Consider the following 21,840-nt stretch of genomic DNA (forward strand, 5'->3'; position numbering starts at 1 on the left):
ATTTAAACTCAGGTCTTCCTAATTGCAAGTCCAGTATTCTTTATTCTCTAATGAGGGTTTGTTTGTTTTAATTGTTTCCAAAGTTTAAGCAAAAAATGTGATGGAATATAAATATAGACATGCATTACATAATAATTGTTCATTAAACCATCCAACCATTAAACCATTTGTACATAAGTTGTGGATTGTTCTGTTACCTGCCACAATTCCATAAGGAGCCCATCCTCTGTGGATGCTGACACAAGGGGCTGCATCTCCCTTCCTTGCAGCCCTGAAGGCCTGGGAAATGTTATTTTTCCTCTTCCTTTAACTCCCATTTACTTGAACACCAAGGCACTTGCACCCATTGATTATGATTGATATCCTTCAGTCAGGCAGCTTTAATTATCACTTATTGAGATGGCATATAGTAAGCAGAGGTGATACACAACATTCCCCCTCAAAGTCACGGACACACTTTTCCATGTGACAGAGGGAGTTCTGGAAAAACCGGACTCCAGCTTAGAAAGCGTCTATGACAAAGGGGTGGTTCCCAGCTTCTTTGTGCTCAAGCCCCCTTAGCTGTGATGGAGCTCTTTCTGGCTAGGATCCTTGGAGAGCCTTGAATCTGCCTTTCCTTATTGACTCCAACTATCTTTGGGGAATAGGGCAGACATCAGACATTGCTGTCCTAGAGACATTGCTGGAATGCTTAGGAAGAAATACAAATCCTCTGAAGTTCACAAAGTTGTCCTTTGGTCACTGGACTGGCAAAGAAAGACCAAAGTACTCTCCCCAGCCCCTATCAAGAAATTCCTCCTCAAGGATATGGCCAGGGGCTTCTACTATGAAGTCCCCAGACTCTGGAATCTCTGCTGGCCCATCATTTATACATACCCCATTGGGTAGGACCAAATTTCTTTTTTCAATCCAAACATCCAACTTGTGTCCCATCACTGAAGTTCATCTAATCAGTTTCAAGGACACCTGAAATTGATAAAGGATTTTTTTTATACTTAGTCTAAAGCCTTTGAATCGATAGAGAAATGTTCTTACCTCATGAAGGTATCAGGGCATTTGATACTGACCCTTATTTTAAGTGGGATCGAGTTGATTCAATTGACTGACTCAGTCAACCCAACTCTTACAGGTAAGAACTCAGGGCTCATCCACTGAGCACCCCAGTCCACACAGGGATAAGGGGACACCAATAATATTAGTCTCCATCTACTTTTCATAACATCTCCTTTTGGGTATACAAATAGGAAAAGTAATTTAGCCTGTCAGTGAACTCCAACAAATGAATTGACAAACTCCCCAATAATTTTGGATTTTGTGCTTAATATTTTTTTTAAAGCAATCAGGGTTAAGTAACTTGCTCAAGGTTACATGGCCAGTTATTTCTGGTTGTGGTGCTGAGTATCTGAGCCCGGGATTTGATCCAGGTCATCCTGACACTGGAGCCCTCTGCTCTTACTCGCTGAGCCACCTGGCCGCCCCTAAGCAATTGGGGTTAAGTAACTTGCTCAAGGTTACACGGCCAGGTGTTTCTGGGTGGATGCTAAGTATCTGAGCCCAGGATTCCATCTCCAGGTCGTAATGACACTGGAGCCAGTGTTCTTACTCGCTATGCTACCTGGCCGCCCCTTAATATTTTTCTTAAAGTTGGTATCTTATAAGGAATATACCTTAGTAGACCTAAAACCTAAGACTAGCCAAGCAAAATTCCGATTCCTTTCCCCAATGCATTCTATAAACACTTGACTCTGTGTGTGCATATAGTTTGCTTAAGCACCGGAGGAGATAAAGGCTTTAGAAATTCACAGGTCCTTAATGTGCTGGAGTATTGTGAGGGTAGAAAGTAAAGGGGGCTACAAGACACAACATCATGCCAAGGGCACTAGGAAGTTACAAGACAAAATGCTCCATGAGGCCTAAGGGGGGATTCTTGTAAGAGGCTGAATTTTAGTTCATCTTTAAGGATAAATGTGAATTCAATCAGTGCAGGGGAAGCAAAGAGGGAGTCCTTGGCCTAGAGAGGCAAAAAGGAGCATAGTTCATTTGGCCAGATATTCTCTCTATGGAGAACACTTTGGCTGAATCTAGATATGGAGGTCGCCAGGAGGAGAACAGGGGTGGTTAAGGTGGTACAAGTTTAGAGGAGACCGTGACTGTCAAGTAAGGCAATTTGAACTTTACTTGGCAGACAAGAGAGTGATGTGACCCCATCTATGTGTGAGTAAGATTATTCTGGAAACAGTGTGGAAGACAGATTAGAGGGGGGAAGGGTAGAGGCAGGAACACTTCCACTCAGAACACATTACGATTGCTTTTTTTTCTCATTGTCGTTATATGTTACTTATACACTCTACAAGTTTCATTTTCTATGAATGATTGAACAATGAATGCCAAGTATTTTGAAGCAGATATAACTGAAAATATTATCCTGCAAGAAGTGCTGGTCTTCATTTGGTAGAAACTTACCATTGTTGTTTAGAGAGCCACAGCCACCCACCCACATTTCCTATTTCATTGCCCCTCAAGTCATCATTTTTTTTCCTGTGGATGAGCAAATGAGTGAAGAATGCTGCTCACTCAACATTTATCATATGAATGAATCCATATTTGCATGCATTTCTATTCCTGTGCCTCTAAAGTCTTAAGAGATATTCAGGGAACTGTTATTCATTTACATTAAGTGGTAGAAATGAAAATTTGCAGCAGAATTTTTAATAGATATAAAGACAGATGATTGCAATCTGATTAGAATTGGCAAGGGAAACTTCTGAGTACTCACTTGAAAAAAAAACAAAAAACTTAAGTCCTTTGCCCCCTCAATAAAAAGGTAACATTGGATAAAAATAATTATCATTGAAAGTGTACCTTCCACACTTCCCCAGACTCCTTTGCAGAGGTGAAAGGTCCGCTATTGGTGGAGGACTATTGCACAGGCTGTCAGCTTTTTTCATTGTACTTGATTGATTCTTCTGATATTTTTTTCCTCTTTCTCACATTTTTTTCTTTAAAAAAATTTTCTCTGATATGAGGAATGGCTCTCTGAGAGGAGAGAAAAGAGAAATTAGACCATGTCAAAACAAAAGATCAATTTTTAAAACTTCAAAAGAAAAGGAAGTATGTGTTCGGTGTGTAGACAACAGTTAGTTACTCAAATACATGTTCATTAGGTTTGCCCCCCAATGACACACCTGTGCGAGAAGATCATCTCCACTCTGCCCTCCTGGAGAAAACTGAATGGGCCCAACCAGCTGATGTCTCTCCAGCAGTTTGTGTTCGATGTGCAAGACCAGCTGAACCCACTTGCAAATGAAGAGGATTTAAGGCATATTGTTCAGCAGCTTCACAGCACAGGAGAAGTGAGTAGTCCACAGTGTGGTGATTCAGGGAAGTCTGAGAAACGCTAACTCTTCTCTTCTCTGACATGTCTGTTTCCTTTTCTTGAAAAGGCTGTAGTTGGAGGTGAGGGAAGGGGATCCGTTGTCCACAGTCTTTGAAAAGGTCCTGAATACGGAGTACTGAGCATGAATAGCAGTGAGAGTGAGCAGAACATAGAGGAGGGAGGGAAGGAAGGAGAGAAAAGGAGAAAAAATACATATATATTTCACATGTAATATATAAATAATAGATGTTTACTCGTATCATGTTAATATATTTTTCATTAATATTAAAGTATTTAATATTATATAAATTATATTTGTATAATAGTAATATTTCATAAATGCTTGATGTTTATAAATATTTTTGAATAAATAAAAATGACATAAATAAAAAGAAAAATTCCTCTGGAAATATGTGTTTGTGTGTGTGTATGTATTCATACGCAAACACACACACACATGTCATCAGGCTTAGCATAAGCTTAACTAATTTTTTAAAAATTAAGCAAATTCTTCATCGGAACATTAAAGTGTTTGTCCTGGAGATCTTCTTGTTAAATTCATTTTGCCCTTTGCTGTAGAGCAGAACAACTTCCAGTGACTGTATCCCGGCCCCGTTAAGAGCTTGCTTCTTTGCCTCTCACTCTTCTCTACATAAATTTCTCTACATACAACTCTCTCTACTCCGATCTTCACTACATAATTTTACTGTCTTATAGAGTTAGCAGTTGGATGTTTAATGGGGTTTTGATTCACCTCATTCTCCAGGAACCATGTATTTTCACTAAGCTGCTAAAAGGGCTGATACTTGGGACAAAATGTAATCAATCACTTTGACCAGATCACCCGAGCTTAGACTTGAGACCGAAGCAGCAGTATGTGGTGGCAGAGAAATTGTAAGATAAGAAACAATGTATTATAATGAGAATTTTCAAAATAAATACATACATTGGAGTTCTGAAATACTTGAACTATCCTGACCTGGCAACTGCAACTCCTTCAGAAAGAATTTGTAGCCGGAAATGCACTGAAAATGACAAGTAATTTTAGGTCTTCAACATGTCAATTTCCGACTTAGGTTGCCCAGTGTGGGTTGCATCATTGCTCCATTTCCCCCCAAAATAATTTCTCTATACTTATATATAGTGACACATGGATAAGTTGAATATGCTGAATAAGTTATAAATAAGTTGACATGATTAATTCTTGGGGCACTACTTCAAATAACTGTTATGAATGTTTATATAATGCTTTCAGATTTGCAAAGCACTTTGATATCTTTTCGTCATTTGGATTCCCCCCTTAGACACAAGGAAACTCAGGCTTAGGATTGCCAGTCATAGTCATTGAGATCAGTGGGGGTCACAAAGCTAGTGACCGAGCCAGAATCTGAGGTCTTTCCAATACACCAAACTAGCTGACAAGTTTTCTCCTACATGCTACCATCCGGTTTTTAGACAACTTTCTAATTCAGAATACATATGTGTATGCGTGTTTATGTTTATATATATATATAAATATATGTATATGTATTTCTATATAGATGTGTATATAGACATATACATATAGACATATATTCTGATTCAGAATATAGATAGATAACTCAGCTAGCTTAACCCCCCCCCATCCCTATGAATGCACTGAGCAAATTAAGATCACAAAGGAAGGGAGGAAGTCTTCAGTCCAGTGACAATGACTTCATTCAAGCCTGACTTTATATATGTCAGGAAGATGCATACTTTCCCTCTAGACTAGGGTTCTTAACCTTTTTTGTGGTATAAACTCCTTTTGTAGTATGATAAAACCCATGGGTGCCTTCTCAGAATAATGTTTTTAAACACACAAAGTAAAATACAGAAGGTGACAAAGGAACTAATTATTTTTAAATCCAGTTATGGGGAAAAAACATTCCTAGTTCATGGAACTCAAGTAAAGAAATCCTGATGCTAGGTGTATTTTCCCTCTATGTTCATTAAGGGGACAGTTCCTACAATTGTGATAACCTGACCCATTCTCAGGCAAAGGATTTCTGGGCTTAGAAAAAGGAAAGAAAGCCACCAATGATAGACCGCATTGTTTTTTTGGTACCTTGTGAGCAGAGATGATTGTTTCATAGCACAGCCCAGCATTCTGACCCAAGGACTCACAGTGCTGTGGCTGTTTTATCAACTCTCTTCCTAAGTGAAGGGAAAATTGAGCTGTGTGATTTGGAGTGGGGAGTATTTAGGAAAAGCTCCCCACGTTTCAGCTGGGTAATTTAGAACCCCTAACCTAGAGAATTTGACAAGGGAACTCAAATAAGTTTAATTTATTACCTCTGATTTTAAAAGATTTTTAATCTTTCTTTAACTCAGGAAGGAGGCCAAGTTTAAAATATACTTTGGATTTTCAGGATAAAACAGTACACTCCAATTGCCTGTAATAAAGATTGAAAACTGACCATATTTTAAAACTTATTCATTTAGAATTGACAAATCCTCCCCAATTTTTTAAATGACAGCCACAATTCAGTAAGAAAAAAGAAACATTACAAAATATTTAAGGAAGCTGAATGTCAAATGGTGCTTTTCCCAGAACTACAAAGATTCTGGTGCCATGTTCTATGACATTATAACCTAAGAGATGCACAATTGGTTCAGCATAAACAGATGACCTCAGCAAAGTATGTATAAAGTGATCATAATTTCCATATACATGATGTATACCTGCTTGGTTAGCATCTGTCTCATGATTGAGTCCATTTGTTAGGTGTTTCTATGTCTGTACCTGAAAGGTCTTGTGAGAGATATTCGAGGACCTGTTATTCACTGATGTTAAGAAGCAGAAATAAAAATTCTCAGCAGAAATTTACTTTAGAAGGAGATGGTTAAAAGCACTTGAACATCATATATAAGCTGCCAAAGAAAGATCAGCTTGTTGGGTCTGTTCATTTTTCTCTAGACAAGGAATATTTTTCTCTGAGCAAAGAACTCACATAAACACATCATTGAAGGGCAATCATATAATGAATATAATAAAGAGACCGATACCTGTATTCTGTGGGAGAGAGACAAGAGTAAATTAAAAGCTTTTAGAGATCTAGGACAGTAGCTACTGGCGTTTGTTTTGTTTAACTTTTTTTTCTCACTGATATAAGCCTTTAAGTACTAAGAAAAAAACCCCACTATATACATCTATGTTTCCCAGTAAATGACTACTCATTGTTCCCTCTGGCAGATTAACATAATGCAGAGCGAGACTGTACAAGACGTCATCCTCTTGGACCCACGATGGCTCTGCACCAATGTCTTGGGAAAGCTCCTTTCTGTGGAGACTCCCAAAGCCCTCCACCATTACAGGGGACGGTACACCATGGAGGACATTCAGCGTCTAATACCAGACAGTGACGTAGAAGAATTAATCCAGATCCTGGATGCCATGGACATCTGTGCCCGGGACCTGAGCAGTGGGACCATGGTAGACATCCCTGCCCTCATCAAGACTGACAACTTGCACCGGTCCTGGACCGATGAAGAGGATGAAGTGATGATATATGGAGGGGTGCGAATCGTCCCAGTGGAGCACCTCACCCCTTTCCCATGTGGGATCTTTCACAAGGTCCAGGTGAATCTGTGTCGGTGGATTCACCAACAGAGCACTGAAGGGGATGCGGACATACGTTTGTGGGTGAATGGCTGCAAAATTGCCCACCGTGGAGCAGAGCTGCTTGTTCTGTTGGTCAACCATGGGCAGGGCATTGAGGTTCAGGTCAGGGGGCTGGAAACTGAGAAGATCAAATGTTGCCTGCTTCTAGATTCCGTGTGCAGTACCATTGAGAATGTTATGACCACTACTTTACCTGGCCTGTTAACAGTGAAGCATTATCTAAGTCCCCAGCAGCTGAGAGAACATCACGAGCCTGTCATGATTTACCAGCCACGGGACTTTTTCCGAGCACAGACTCTTAAAGAGACCTCATTGACTAACACCATGGGCGGCTATAAGGAAAGCTTCAGTAGTATTATGTGCTTTGGGTGTCTTGATGTCTACTCCCAGGCTAGCCTCGGAATGGACATTCATGCTTCAGACTTGAACCTCCTAACTCGGAGAAAACTGAGTCGCCTGTTGGACCCACCTGATCCTATGGGGAAGGACTGGTGCCTTCTTGCCATGAACTTGGGTCTCCCTGAACTCGTGGCAAAGTATAATCACGGAACTCACAAGGATTTCCTTCCAAGTCCAGTCTATGCTCTCCTCCAGGAATGGTGCAGTTACCCAGACAGCACTGTTGGCATTCTAATGTCCAAACTGAGAGAACTAGGCCGCCGTGATGCGGCCGACTTTTTACTGAGGGCCTCCTCTGTTTTCAAAATTAACCTAGATGCCAATGGCCAAGAAGCCTATGCCTCAAGCTGTAATAGTGGGACATCCTATAATTCAATTAGCTCTGTTGTGTCGAGATGAGGACAGCCATAGACATGGGTCAAATCTCTTCCAGCCACAGAAGGGAGAGGAGCACAGCATCACAATGGCTTCTGGATGTGCTCATTTCTGTGCTTATGGACAATCTTACCCCCGGGGGCTCCCTTTCCCTTTTTTCCTCCACTGTCTCCCTCTCTCACCATGCCTTCTGTCTTACTTGAATCATCTTTCCACCTTGAGAGCAAACTGTTGCTTTTACTTTGGCCGTTAAAAAAATGCTCTACCTTCAGTGTTTTCAGTTCCTGACCTAGTGCGCCAACTAACTGCTTCCTATTGCTAATGAAATCAGAACAGTCAACTTTTAAGTGAAATTTGTAAAAAGCTATCATGTTGACTTTTTTAATGTGCATGTATCAAAAATGTGCATTTCTTATGCCAGTTTTATTCCTTAAACAATCTCCTTGGCTTATTTTTTTTCATAAACCATAAACTGTTTCATATTAAGCAGTCTGTGGTCAGTATAGTATAATACCACTGTATAACTTATAAATAGGAATTTTGTGAGTGCCTTTTGCAGAAGAGGACGTGTTTGGAATCATCAGAGATGGCCAGGAATTGTCATAAAGAAAATGCTACCTCTATGTCCCTGACTGCAGGCTGATCATTGCAAGTGGTGCTTCACCTCTGGTTTCCCCCCAGTTTTGAAGTGTTTTGTTTGACAATAAACAGGGAGAGAGGGAAAAAAAATCCTTTCCTAGGAAAGTTTCACGTGTGACACCTGTTGCTACATAGAGTTGTGTGTTACCCCTTTTTCTTTTGTTTAAATCTCAGCGTGAGCTTCCCTGTCAGCCTCTAAATTGCCATGCTTCATTATTTCCTCTCATCTCAGGTAAAAGGTTCATACAGTTGTAGGATAACCAAAACCCATGTAAAGTCCGTGATCCCACAGTCATGTTTGATAGCTTGTCCATCACTAGCGGAGCACAGCACATGGTTTTCAGCATTCAGGCCCTGGTTTGTGTATTTCCAGTACTTGAAATGTGAACAACAAAAACAATAAAGAAAGTTTTCCTGCAATGATTTTAAATTGTGATACATAGCTTTTGAATTAATATGAAGAAATATGTCCTATTCTGTCCTGAAAAGCATGTAATGTTAATGGCACAATATATATATATGTGTGTATATACATATATATGCAATATGTGTGTGTGTATATATATGTATATATTAATACAGGTATTTTTTCTTAAACTTAAAAATGTAGTAAATTTCAAATTTTGTTTTGTCCTGAGGAGGTTTTCTTTTGTTCAGGTGGTTTTTTTGGTTGGGGGTTTTTTTTTTTTTGATTTGGGAATTTTTCTTTTTAAGAAATAAACTATTGCTTGTTGCATTATTTTTGTTAGACTTTGTTGCAGAAGAAATTATTTCTCTGAATTGTGTATTCATCAACACTACTCCCTATGTGACTTTTCCTTTTCTGATTTCAGGTTGTGTAAATGTCAATTTGGGGGTATTCTTAATTGGGTCCCCTAATATATCCCTATGGGAATGGAGGAAGAGGAAAGAACAAAGCTTATTTTTCTGTATGTTCTCATTTTAGAGGAAAGGGCTGCATCTGTATTCCTTTGGCAGACTGAAAAGACACGGAGCTGATTACACCATGGAATGCCTGAAAGGGGTGCTACAAGCTTAAGAAGAGGGGTGTCTACTAAGAGACAAGCCTCTTATTACCTGAGTGACTTCAATTCCCTCATTAACAGGCAGGACCATTTGCACTGCCTCATAGGTTGGGAGAATCAAATGACATAATGTATACACAAGTGGCTTATAAACCATACACCAGCATTATTGTTTTCTATGAAATGAATGGGTGAAAAATATGGATGGAATCATTAGCAAAAAGAAACTGAAGACATCCACAGCTACTGACCAATCTTTCCATAAAATCGGCATGAGCTAGAACGGCCTAAATAAACATCAGAAATCTCTGGGATTAAAAGAAGAGCTCAGGAAAACTTTTGTAAGTGATTTTAGACAGGAGGCAGCTTCAGTCTCATAAGTAAGTGAGAGGGCCGGAGAATACAACTTCCCACTGTCTTTGGCATTTGATGAAGCAGAGCAGAAAATCCTAACCTTTTTGTGTCATGAACCCTTTGGCAGTCTGGTAAGGACTATGGACCCCTTAGAATGTTTAAATGTATAAAACAAAATGCAAAAAATTGCCAAGGAATTAAATTCTATTGCAATACATTTATCAAAATATTTTTTTGGAGGGCAATTGGGGTTAAGTGACTTGCACAAGGTCACACAGCTGGTTTTTTTTTTTCTGTTAAGTGTCTGAAGCCAGATTTGAACTCAGTTCCTCCTGACTCCAGGGCTGGTGCTCTACTCACTGCACCACCTAGCCACCCCCCACACACACAATCTTTAAGAAATACAGTCAGAACCTTGTTCAGCAATCCTCAGTTTCCCCAAGTAAGGCATAAAATAGGAATTTGCTTGACAAAAGTGTCTATCTTTGCCATAAACTATGTCCTGTGTAGGGTCACAGTCAAAGAGGGATCCTTTATAAGAGGTGAATTCTTCAAGATGCTCCTGCTGTGGATGATTATACAGTTATTTCTTCCATATCTCGACTTTGCCCATGCTGGTTTTGTTATGTCACGAGTGAGCCTGAGAAAGCAAATTGGAAATTTGTGGAAGCCACTAAGGTCACATAAAGGGCAGCACATGACACAGAAAATGTTTAGAGACTTAGAAATACCGAAAATATGTGTATCAACGTCAGTAAAGAACAATATCCTCACGTTCTTGACATACCAAAGTACACAAAAACTATTCCTTAGCTGGAGACAAGGATTGCCGAGACCATTACCACTATGTACAAAATGTTTACTTGTTTCAATCTTCTGACTGTTTGTGACCCCATTTGGGGTTTTCATGGCAGATACTGGAGTAGTTTCCTTTTTCCTTCTCCAACTCATTTTTTCTCTGCTTTGGAAGGGGGAAGGCAGGGCAGTTGGGGTTAAGTGACTTGCCCAAGGTCACATGGCTAGCAAGTACTAAGTGTCTGAGGTCAGATTTGAACTCAGGTCCTCCTGACTTCAGGGCCAGTGCTCTATTAACTGCACCACCTAGCCACCCCTCCAATTCATTTTACAGATGAGGAAAGTGAGGTAAATCAGGTTCAGTGATTTGCTATGGTCACAGTTTGGTAAGTGTTTGAGGCTGGATTTGAACTCAGGTCTTTCTGGCACTCTATCCATTGTACCACCCTAGCTGCCCTATTGCCACTTTATACTGACCACTATAAAAATTTACTTACTATGTTGACTAGAAGTGGGCAAAGGGGGTCAAGGGAATCAGAACAAGACACAATTTTAACACACCTTCAAGTCTACCCATCTCAAGTCTCTACCTCTTCCAACCCATCTAATCAACTAAGGAAGCCCAAGTTTGATCGTGTCACCTCCTTATTCACTGAACTCCAGTGACTTCCTTTTCTAACCAAGATCAAATATAAAAGTCCTCTCTGTCACTGAAAGCCCTTCCCAGCCTGTCCCCTTCCTTCCTTTCCTGTCTTCTTACATCTTACTCTCTTGTAGTCACTCTACAATCCAGCTCCACTGGCCTACATCATCCCCCAACTCTTTTGCCCTGACTATTTTCCATGCCTGGAATAGTCTCTCTTCTTTCCCTCCCTTCTCCTATACCTCCCCCTCCGATTCCCTTTAAGGCTGAGCTCAAATCCTACCTTCAGCAGAAAACCTTTCCCAGCACCCTCTACCTCCCAGCTTTTCCAGTCTTCCCTCTGAAATGACCTCCCATCCTCTCGGAGTACGTCTTGTACATACCCAGTTGTTTATATGTCTTCTCCCCGATTCAACTGCAAGGGCAGGGACAGTGTCTGTTTCTGTTGCTGATTTTTAAGTGAATGCTGGACTGAGTAACTGACTGATCAATGCATTGTTAGTGGTTGGAGTTGGTCCAACTATCTTGAAAAGCAATTGGGAATTTTACTAAGAAAGTGACTAAAATTTCCGTACCCTTTGATTCTACTGCTAGACATATAATACGTGACAAAAGGTCAAGGCCCAATGGACTTCCCAAGTATTTATAGCCACATCTTTTTAGTAGCAGGTAACTGGAAACGCCATGGATTGGGGTTGGCTGAACAAGGAACATGATAGGATATCATGCCATCTCATCAACATGAGAATCTGTGTCAAATGTTTCACCAGAATCACGACATCTATGGCATTTACCCCATCTACGACTCTACTGCTGTTGCTTACTCATTTTTCGCTTGTGTCTGACTCTTCATGACCCCTTTGGGGGTTTTCCTGGGAAAGATCCAGGAGTGATTCGCCATTTCCTTCTCCAGCTCATTTTTACAGGTGAGGAGTGAGGCCCTTCGGTCCTGCACCATCTCCCAAAGTCTGTCCAAGCTCATGTTTGTTGTTTCCATTACGCTATCCAACTTATTCTATGTCATTCACTTCTGCTTTTGTCTTCCATGTCCCTTGGCATCAGGGTTTTTTTCCAATGAGTCCCATCTTCTCATTATGTGGCCAAAGTAGTAAAACTTCAGCTTCATTGTTTGTCCTTCCAATAAACAGTCTGAATTAATTCCTTTCCATATTGTAGTACCAATGCAATATTCACCATGCCGATGGAGACTGTAAATATGCTAGCATAGTGCTCAATTGCAAAATATAACATACTCTCCATATATAAGACAGAAGCAAAACATTTATTCAAGAACCAGAAAATCAAATCCTCAAACCAGAAAGCCAAATCCATCATAGTAGCAAGGAAGTTAATAAACCATATAACACCACAGAGAGCCACACCATCCTTTAACCTTCCCACAAATCCAACATTTACTCACAAACCTGTCTCCCTCAGGTGCTTCATCTCCTCCCTCCCTCTCTGACTTCTCCAACTCCCAGCTTCCTGTGGGCTCTGCTCTATCCATCAGCTAGCTCTTCCCATCACAGGCTCCATGTAATTACATTCATCCTGTTAGGGGACAGGGGAGATCTTCAAATCAGGAAAGGTCTTCAAATTCCCTTAGGCTTATTAAGGGACAGGGAAGATCTTCAAATTACCATTACCATTACAGGTATTGACTGATTTGATCTCATCGATGTTGTACAGGCCCTTAAAAGTCGTCTCCAGCATCAAGTCTGGGGCTTTCCTTCCAAAGCAACTCTCACAGCCATGTGCTGCTACTGGAAAAACCATAGCTACCCCAAGTTGTAATTATGTCAAGTATGATCATTGATCCCAGTCGAATGAAAATATGCAGTGAGAATTCAAGCAATGAAACCACTTCAGGGGAATTCACTGCTACCTCTTACTGGGATCTGGCTGAATTCAATTTGAAGAACAATAACCAAGAAACCAAACATGAAACCACTTTCTCTTCAGTTCAATCTATAAAAGAGCGGTCTTGGGTGAGGGGAGCATCCCCTGATGTGGTTGACTTTCTTTGACCTCATCATTTACTCACACAGTATTTCAAGAGTTGAGTACAACTGAAATCCAGAAATTGAGCCAATGTCTTTGTGAGGTGGATGAGTCCTTGAAGGAACCCTGCAGAATGTCTGAGGGGAACTTAAAGAACTATTTCAGCTGTTCAAAAGCAGAGGAGAAAACAGTGGCAAGTCCTATGGGAGAGAAAATCCAACTTAGCCTTCTCCAGCATTGTGGAAGGCCAAAGTGGGAATAAGGGAACTTGAAGGGAGACCTTTGGGTTAGTTTACCACCTTTTGTGTGTTTTGTTAAATGACCCCCCAAAACAACTATTTTAATAGCTTATATTTTCATAATGTTTTACAAGTTGTAAAGTGTATTTTATATATACCAACTCATTTGAGCCTCATGACAATACTATGAGGTAAATAATGCCCATATTATTGTTCCCATTTTACAGATGAGGAAAGAGAGACTAAAAGGTCCCATGATTTGCCCAATCTCAGAAAGCTAGTAAATAGCTCAGCCTGAACTTGGACAAGCCAGGTTCTTTGGATCACACCTCTGAGCTTCAATATGTGGTTATAATCATGTAAATAGTTGAGATGTTTAATTCAAAGTGGTAATTAATGTCTTCCTTGCTATGAATGGATTCATCTCCCCTATTAACCAACCTCAAATCCAAATGTGTTAAGATTTTACAAAAAAAATCAGCTTCATAAGCTTTTGTTGGAGCAGGACAAAATTACTAATTCTAGAATTTGTCTTCTCCTTTACGTGTACGCAGCCATTTAAACAGAACAATGTGGCACTGAGTTGACAGTATTTTCTCAAACCCATTATCCATCAAATCTGAAAAACAGGTCTGTCCCATAGGTATGAGTGAGAAGAAAGAAGAGTGACATACCAGACCAAAGTGATTTCTGTAAGAACTTAGTGGGCGCCATGATAGTGACAGAAAATGGATCTCTAATTTCATCAATGTAGGGAACTCCCGGATGAAGAAACTCCCTCTACCAGTGAAGATTGGCATTCAGTCAAAGGGCTGAGCTTAAGGACCTGGAGGGCCACTTGGGGCCATTCCCCAACGCTGCAACCACTGAGCCATGAACAAAAAAAAAAAAAAAAAAACAAAGGCTAAGAATTAGCATAAGTCAGTACATCATGAAAACCAAAGGAAGAGATGCTCAGGCCAGTTCATCCCCCCTTTGCCCTATTTCCTTGAATTCTTGGAGTCCTTGCCACTAGCACTGGAGACATGATGTTAACAATAAGTAATAATGATTTCAGGAAACGGGCTAAAGTGATGGTTTTATTTTAAAGTGCTTATACTCTCCACCAAGTAACTCCTTTCTCATTTATATGGCTCATACAGATCATAGTTTGACTAGAATGTGTCCAGAAGACAGTGGGGATTCATTAAACATATGGACTCACTGACACGACAAGAGCGAGATATGGTATACAGTGAGCTCAGGCAGGTCAGTTTGACTAAAACACAGAGAGCATGAAGGGGAGTCTTGCAACAGGCCTGGAAAAGGAACCTGGAGCCAGATGGTGAATGTTTTTTTCTTTTTCTTTTTTCTTGAGGGCAATTGGGGTTAAGTGACTTGCCCAAGGTCACACAGCTAGTTTTTTTTTTGCATGAAGTGTCTGAGGCCAGATTTGAACTCAGGACCTCCTGACACCAGGGCCAGTGCTGTATTCACTGCACCACCCAGCCACCCCTGGTGAATGGTTTTAAATAGCAAATACAGAAGTGTTGTATTTAATCCAAAGTAATGTGGAATCCCAGATACTTCACAAGCAGGGAGGTGACCTTAAGACATGGCAGTATGGGTAGGAAGGATTGGAGGTCAGAGAGACTTCAGGCAGGGAAGTCAATTAGAAGCTTAATGTAATTGTGTGGTGATATTGCTAATTAGAAAATCTTCCCTGACCCTTAATAAGCCTAAGGGAATTTGAAGATCTTCCCTGTCCCCAATAGGCTAACCACAGGGAACCTGTAGTGATGGGTAGAGCAGATCCCACAGGAAGCTGGGAGTCAGAGCAGTTAGAGCCGGAGGGAGGAGAGGATGAAGTCAAGGAGACAGCTAGGCTTGTGAGTGTTTGTGGGCAAGCTAAAGGATGGTGTGGATCCCTGCTGTGTTGTGGTGTATTATCTTCTTTGTTACTATGATGGATTTGGTTGCCCAGTTTGGGGATTTGGTTGTCTGGTGTCTGAATAATGTTTTGCTTCTGTCTTCTATATGGAGAGTCTGTTCTATTTGGCAATTCAGAATTATGCCAGTATATGCATAGTTGCCTTTAGCACTGTGAATATTGTCTTACCACTGCAAATTGTCAGATAGAGAAGTGATCAAGGTCTGAACCAGGTTAGTGGGTATATAAATAGATAGAAGGGTGTGAAGGAGAAGGAAGGATACCTCTGAGGTTTCCAACCTGGGTGACTAGAAGGATGGTGGCACCCTTGACAAATATGAGAAACTATTAGGTCCTTGTGGTTGGATTACATCATCTTTTTCAACCCTGATGTTCTTTGGAAGCTGAGGTCAACTTCACGAATTTCATTTTAATTCAATTCAACAAGCACTTATCACTTGATAAATAATACACACTATTTATAGTAATATATATAGTTCTTAGTAGGCAATTAGCTGGCACAGTAGATAGAGTACCAGGCCTCAAGTCAAGAAGACTGAATTCAAATCTAGCCTCAGATATTTACTAGCTGCATGGAAATAGACAAATCATCACATGCCCCTGCCTCAGTTTCCTCATGTATCAAATGAGCACACCAGAACCTCACACCTAGTGAGGGTGAAAGGAGACAATATTTGAAACAAACATTAAAACACTATATAAGGGCTATTTATTTTATTATTCATAATAGCAATATCAATATGCTTCCATAGTTAATGGATCTTACCCATTCTATCTCTCATTTCTCCCAACTCCCTTCTCTCTACTAATGGGACTACCAACCATAATTTAGTCCTTTGTTATCTCTCGAATAAACTACAGGAGATACTCTCCTATTTGGTCTCCCTGAGAGAAGTCTCTTTTTTTTCTAACTGCCCAAGTGATCTTTGTAAAGCACTGGCCTGACCAAGTCATTCTTCTCCTCACAAAGCTCCGTTGACTCCTTATTAGCCACCTCTAAGATCAAATACAATCTTCTCTGTTTGTTATTTAAAGAAAGTCCCCTGCAATCTGGCTTAAACCTAAAACTCGGTGTTGAGTCAGAGACAGTGTAAGACTTGGAGGCAGGAAGACCTCACTGTGTAACCAAGGACAAGTTACTTAGCTTCTCTCACCCTCAGTTTCCTCATTTGTCAAATGGGATTCAAAGAAATTCAAATTAGATAATACAAGTAAAGGGCTTTACAACAATTAAAACTCCATTAAGTTTAGCTATTATATGACCTCTTCAGGCTTATTATGCATTATTATTCCTTTTTACATACTCTGTTAACAAGGCAAAGTGACCTTCTTGTCATTCCTTATACAAAATATTGCATCTGTCTTCTAAATGCCTTTGTGTTGACTCTCCTCCATTTCTGGAATTAATCAATCAACAAGGATTGATTAAGTGCTTATTGACTTTGGCAGAGTGCAGACCTTCTGTGATGACACAGAGCTTCCCATAGACATGAAAGCCATTCTTTTTAATGTCAGCCTTCTCCTAGTGTTATTGTATGCAGGTAGCAGGACATGGAATAATTGGGTCCAAAGGATTTTTTTAAAAAGAATCCAACAGAGGGCAATGGAGAGGCACAGGGGGTTTGGAGCAGTCTGCTACATATAACTGATGAGGAACTCTAAAGAAAAGGAGTGAAAAAGGTCAACAGAGAGATGTATGAGAGGAAGAGAGGGTGGGATGGTCCAATGGTAAGGGAAAGAATGAAAGGTGCTCAGAAAGTGAGGAGGGTTCTCTAGCATGTTTGGCAGATCTTGTCTATTAAAGTCCTGGGAAGATGTCCGGGAGATGGGAAGGGAAGGGTGGATTGCAGGATTCCTCATTGGAGGGAACTCCCAAATGAACAAGATTAGAGATCCAGTTGATTTTCCTTTCTGGACCTTCTCCCTGCATTTGACACCCTGGACCAGACCTCATCTCTCTTGGCGTCTGTGACGAGGTCAGTTTGTTAGTCATTTCGCACTTATTAAGTACTATGTTCCTGATACTGTGATGAGTGCTGGGGATATAAAGAAAGACCAAAAACAAATTCTTTTGGCTCCCAAGGAGCCCACAGTCTCCTTGGAGGAGGGGGCCATATGCAAAGAAATCCTCTTCTTCCTCCTCCTCATCCTCCTCCTTCCTCTTCTTCTTCCTCTTCTTCCTCCTCTTCTTCCTCTTCTTCCTCCTCTTCTTCCTCTTCTTCCTCCTCTTCTTCTTCCTCCTCTTCTTCTTACTCCTCTTCTTCTCCTTCTTCTTCCTCCTCTTCTTCCTCTTCTTCCTCCTCTTCTTCCTCCTCTTCTTCCTCTTCTTCCTCCTCTTCTTCCTCTTCTTCCTCCTCTTCTTCCTCCTCTTCTTCTTCCTCCTCTTCTTATTACTCCTCTTCTTCTCCTTCTTCTTCTTCCTCTTCTTCTTCCTCTTCTTCTTCCTCCTCTTCTTCCTCCTCTTCTTCCTCTTCTTCCTCCTCTTCTTCCTCTTCTTCCTCCTCTTCTTCCTCTTCTTCCTCCTCTTCTTCCTCTTCTTCCTCCTCTTCTTCTTCCTCCTCTTCTTCTTCCTCCTCTTCTTCTTCCTCCTCTTCTTCTTCTTCTTCTTCCTCTTCTTCTTCTTCCTCTTCTTCTTCCTCTTCTTCTTCTCTCTCAACCCTTTTGCTTGTTGAGCTCTTTCCCATGGTTTTCATTTTTACCTCTGAATTAGTGCCCCACAAATTTTTATTAAAGCACAGAAACTTTGAATCTCAAATTTTGTGTAATACAATCCCTATTTGAGTCCCTGGGACATGGTGAGAAACTGTATCTGGAGTTTTGTATGTAGCTGGAGGTATGGCAAAATGGCCATTACAAAGACGTAGAGACATATGAGAGAGTCAGAGAGAAGGCCAGGTTGGCTGAATCTGAATACAGAATGAAGAATAATATCCAGTGAAGCTGGATTCTGAAGGACTTTAAAAGCTGAACCAAATAAGTTCTATTTTTTCCTAGAGGCAATAGGGAAGCACCGGAGTTATTGGTGTTTTTGTTTGATGGGGGCTCATGACTGAATATGTGTAACCTATGTCATATTCCTTACTGTCTCAGGGTGGGAGAAAGGGAGGGAGGGAGAAAGAAAATTTAGAATTCAAAAAAATTTTAAATGAATGTTTAAAACTGTCTTGACTTACATGAGCTGATAGTGAGGGAAGTGAGGAGAGCCAGGGGAACATTGTGCACAGTAAGAGCTCCAATGTGTGATGGCCGACTTTGACAGACTGAGCTCTTCTCAGTAGTGCAAGGATCTAAGACTGCTCCAAAAGACGCATGATGGAAAATGCTATCACATCCAGAGAAAAAACTGTGGGGTCTGAATGCAGAATGAAGAATACTGTTTAAACTGTATTTTTGTTTTTTGATTTTTCTTTCTCATAGTTTTTTCCCTTTTGTTTCACAGCATGACTAATGTGGAAATATGTTTAATGTGATTGTACCTGTATAACCAATATGAGATTACTCCCCTCTTGGGGAGGGGGGAGGGAAGGAAAGGCATGGAAAAAATTTGAAACACAAAATCTTACAAAAATTAATGCTGAAAACTATCTTAACGTGCAACTAGAAAAAAATACTAGTAAGTGTAAAAAAAACTAAGCTTTAAAAATATAATAAAATTTTCTTTACATGTAACTGGGGGAAAATAAAATATTACTTAAAAAATAATAAAAACAAATGGGGGGGGGCTTAGGGGGGTGGCTGTCGATACAACCTAACCTTCATTACACTGGCAGCAGAGTATAGGAGGGTACATAGTGTTGAGAGGCTTAAGGCAGGGAGACCAAGCCAGAGGCTGTGGCCATAATCTAGGCAAGAAAGAGGTACACTAAAGTGGTGACTTCACTAGTAGAAAGAAGGGTCATGATGTGACAGACATTTGGGAGAAGAAACAGCAAGTTTGGCAGCTGATTAGATATGTGTGGGTGAGGGAGAGTGAGAAGCACAGAATGCTGAGGTTCCAAATGTAGGACACCGGAGGGATCGGGATGCCTTTCATGGGAATAGTGACTTTTGGTAGAGGGAAAGGGTTGGAGTCAAAGAAAATGAGCTAGGTTAGAGTTCATGCTGCAATAACCTTTCAACTGCCTCACCTCTCTGCATTTCAATCCATTCTCCCCTCAGCTGCTGAGGTGTTTTGTTTTTTTTTTATAAAGCATAGGACTGACCATTACTATCCTCCTACTCAGTGAGCTCCAGTGGCTTCCCATCACCTCCAGGGGCATTGCATTTTATACTTTTCATAAAATGGGTCCTTCTTCCTCGACTCCCTCCATGCTCTCTATGATCCAACTTCACTGGCCGTACTTGCAGTTTCTTGGTCCTTCCAGGGGACTGGGGAAACAGACTTGTTTCAGACCTGGAAGGTGGCAGATTTCATCTCTACTACCCTGACCTTCTTCTCACAAAATGCTTATTGTGCAATATTGTATTATGTATATATGCTTATTGTGTAATTATGTAAAAAGGTAACTATAGAAAGCAAGGAAACCCTTTAAATAAGCAAGCAGTAGAAGGATAGGGGTTGGAGCAGTGGTGGGGAGCCTGTGACCTCCAGGCCACACGAGACCTTCTAGGATTTTGGCTGAATCCTTTTGACTGAGTCCAAGTGTTGCAGAACAAGTCCTTTAAGGAAGAGGATTTGTTCCGTTAAGTTTGAATTCAGTCAAAGGGCTGCACTTGAGGACCTAAGGGGCCACAAGTGGCCTTGAGCACAAGTTCTCCTCCCCAGGTTTAGATGCCAAGACATGTAAGAATTTAGAAACATTCTTATTCAGAAGTGAAATGAAGTCAGTCCAGCTGAGAAAATGATGATCTCACCCACTTACTGCAATCTCTGTGCTTTAGGGCTTGAAATCAAGGTACTGGCTCCTCTCCACGTGCCTATGGTTCTGTGGCCTTCCAGTGACCCTTTAAAGTTCATGACTACTCTTTCCTTTCTCTGATTCCTCCTGGAAGTGTCTCAGCCAATCAAGATTTCCCTCTCCCTCTCTACAGTATCACACACCTGTCTTTCCAGGACTGCACAAATTCATATGGGTGAGAGTGGGAAATTTAAATTTTGTATTTTACGTAATTATGGACATGTTGTTTTCTTCAATAGCATCCAAGGTGCTTTGAGTGTTTTATTGTTGTCTTTTAATTTTCTGTCCCTGGAAGATAGTAGGTGCTTAATAAATGCTTGATTCTTAATTTATTTATTGACTCAGTGATGTCCCTTATTCCAATTTTTACATGAAAATCTTATTGCTAATATGCTGTATGTTAAGAAAACCATTGCTTTTTTGGGTGACCTGCTGCTGTGATTATTTTGTTTTTGTGGTGTCCCATGATTTACAGTCATGTAAAAGGACATCACCAAGAGAAAATTAATGTCAGGAGGAGATGAAGCTGTAGACCTGAGTAGTGAACAAAGGTTCCTTCCCTAGAAGGATTCCTTCCCCCATATCCTTCCATTGTAAAGGTGATGCAAAGGGGGAAGGAGGGACAACAATGCTTTGGAAAGCATTTGGAAGCACCAAGAAGCAGCTGGGGTGGTGGAGGAGCCAAAGGCTTATTTAAGGGCTATGAAAATGGATGGAGTCATAGTTGTAATGGGTATGTGTTTATGGCCTGTCAGATAAAAAGGAGAGAGGACAGTGGTGGAGAGTGAGAGTGTTCAACACTATGGGACTGATGATGGTAGAGCTTTTCCCCCTGTATAACTTTCATGATATATACGTGGAGCTAAGGCTTGAGGTCTATATGGTACAGTTCTGGACTTGGAGTTCTGGACTTGGAGTCAGGAAGACTTGAATTCAAATTCTGCCTCAGACACTTATAGCTGTTTGAACCTGAAGTCATTTAATCTCATTATGCCTCAGTTTCCTCATCTGTAAAATGGAGATAATAATACCATCTACCTCCCAGGGTTGTTGTGAGGATAGAATTAAATAATATTTATAAAGCACTTTGTAAACCTTAAAGTGACAGATAAATGTTAGTTATTATTTTGCTTGTTACTTCTCCATCAAAACATATACCATCTATCAAGTTGTTATAAACAATTTGCTTTTTATTTTGAGCATGCCATCTATGTCTTTATTTTTATTTTTTTCAAATGCTTTATTAACTTTTGATTTATCTCATTCGTTTCCGCCAGATTTTGAGTTACAAATTTTCTCCCCATTTTTTCCCTACCCACCGCCCCCAAATAGCAGTCCCACAGGATATCCCCTCCTCCAATCTGCTCTCTCCCATATTTTCACCCATACCCCTTTGGACTTTTCCAGTGGATCTCTATGCCCCAGTGCCTGTATATCTTATTTCCCAATTACATGTAAAATAGTATTAATAATTGTGTGTATATATATATATATATGTACACACACACACACACACATATATA

The 21,840-nt window shown here is 40.5% G+C and overlaps 1 protein-coding gene across 6 annotated transcripts in view; it reads left to right on the forward strand.

Moving 5' to 3' along the window:
- DAPK1 (death associated protein kinase 1) overlaps positions 1-9,623 on the forward strand; it is a 257,163-nt gene extending 247,540 nt beyond the window's left edge. For all 6 annotated transcript variants that reach the window (XM_069087981.1, XM_069087979.1, XM_069087980.1 and 3 more), the window contains exons 25-26: positions 3,165-3,353; positions 6,591-9,623. In XM_069087981.1, coding sequence (XP_068944082.1) covers positions 3,165-3,353; positions 6,591-7,817 — 1,416 coding nt within the window. In that variant the 3' untranslated portion in view covers positions 7,818-9,623. The remainder of the gene's footprint in view (positions 1-3,164; positions 3,354-6,590) is intronic.
- The last annotated feature ends 12,217 nt before the right edge of the window (positions 9,624-21,840 follow it).

The sequence above is a fragment of the Petaurus breviceps genome, unplaced genomic scaffold, assembly GCF_028583685.1.
Source record: "Petaurus breviceps papuanus isolate PSGF00001 unplaced genomic scaffold, PetGlider_PUasm1.0 183, whole genome shotgun sequence".
Taxonomy (NCBI): domain Eukaryota; kingdom Metazoa; phylum Chordata; class Mammalia; order Diprotodontia; family Petauridae; genus Petaurus; species Petaurus breviceps.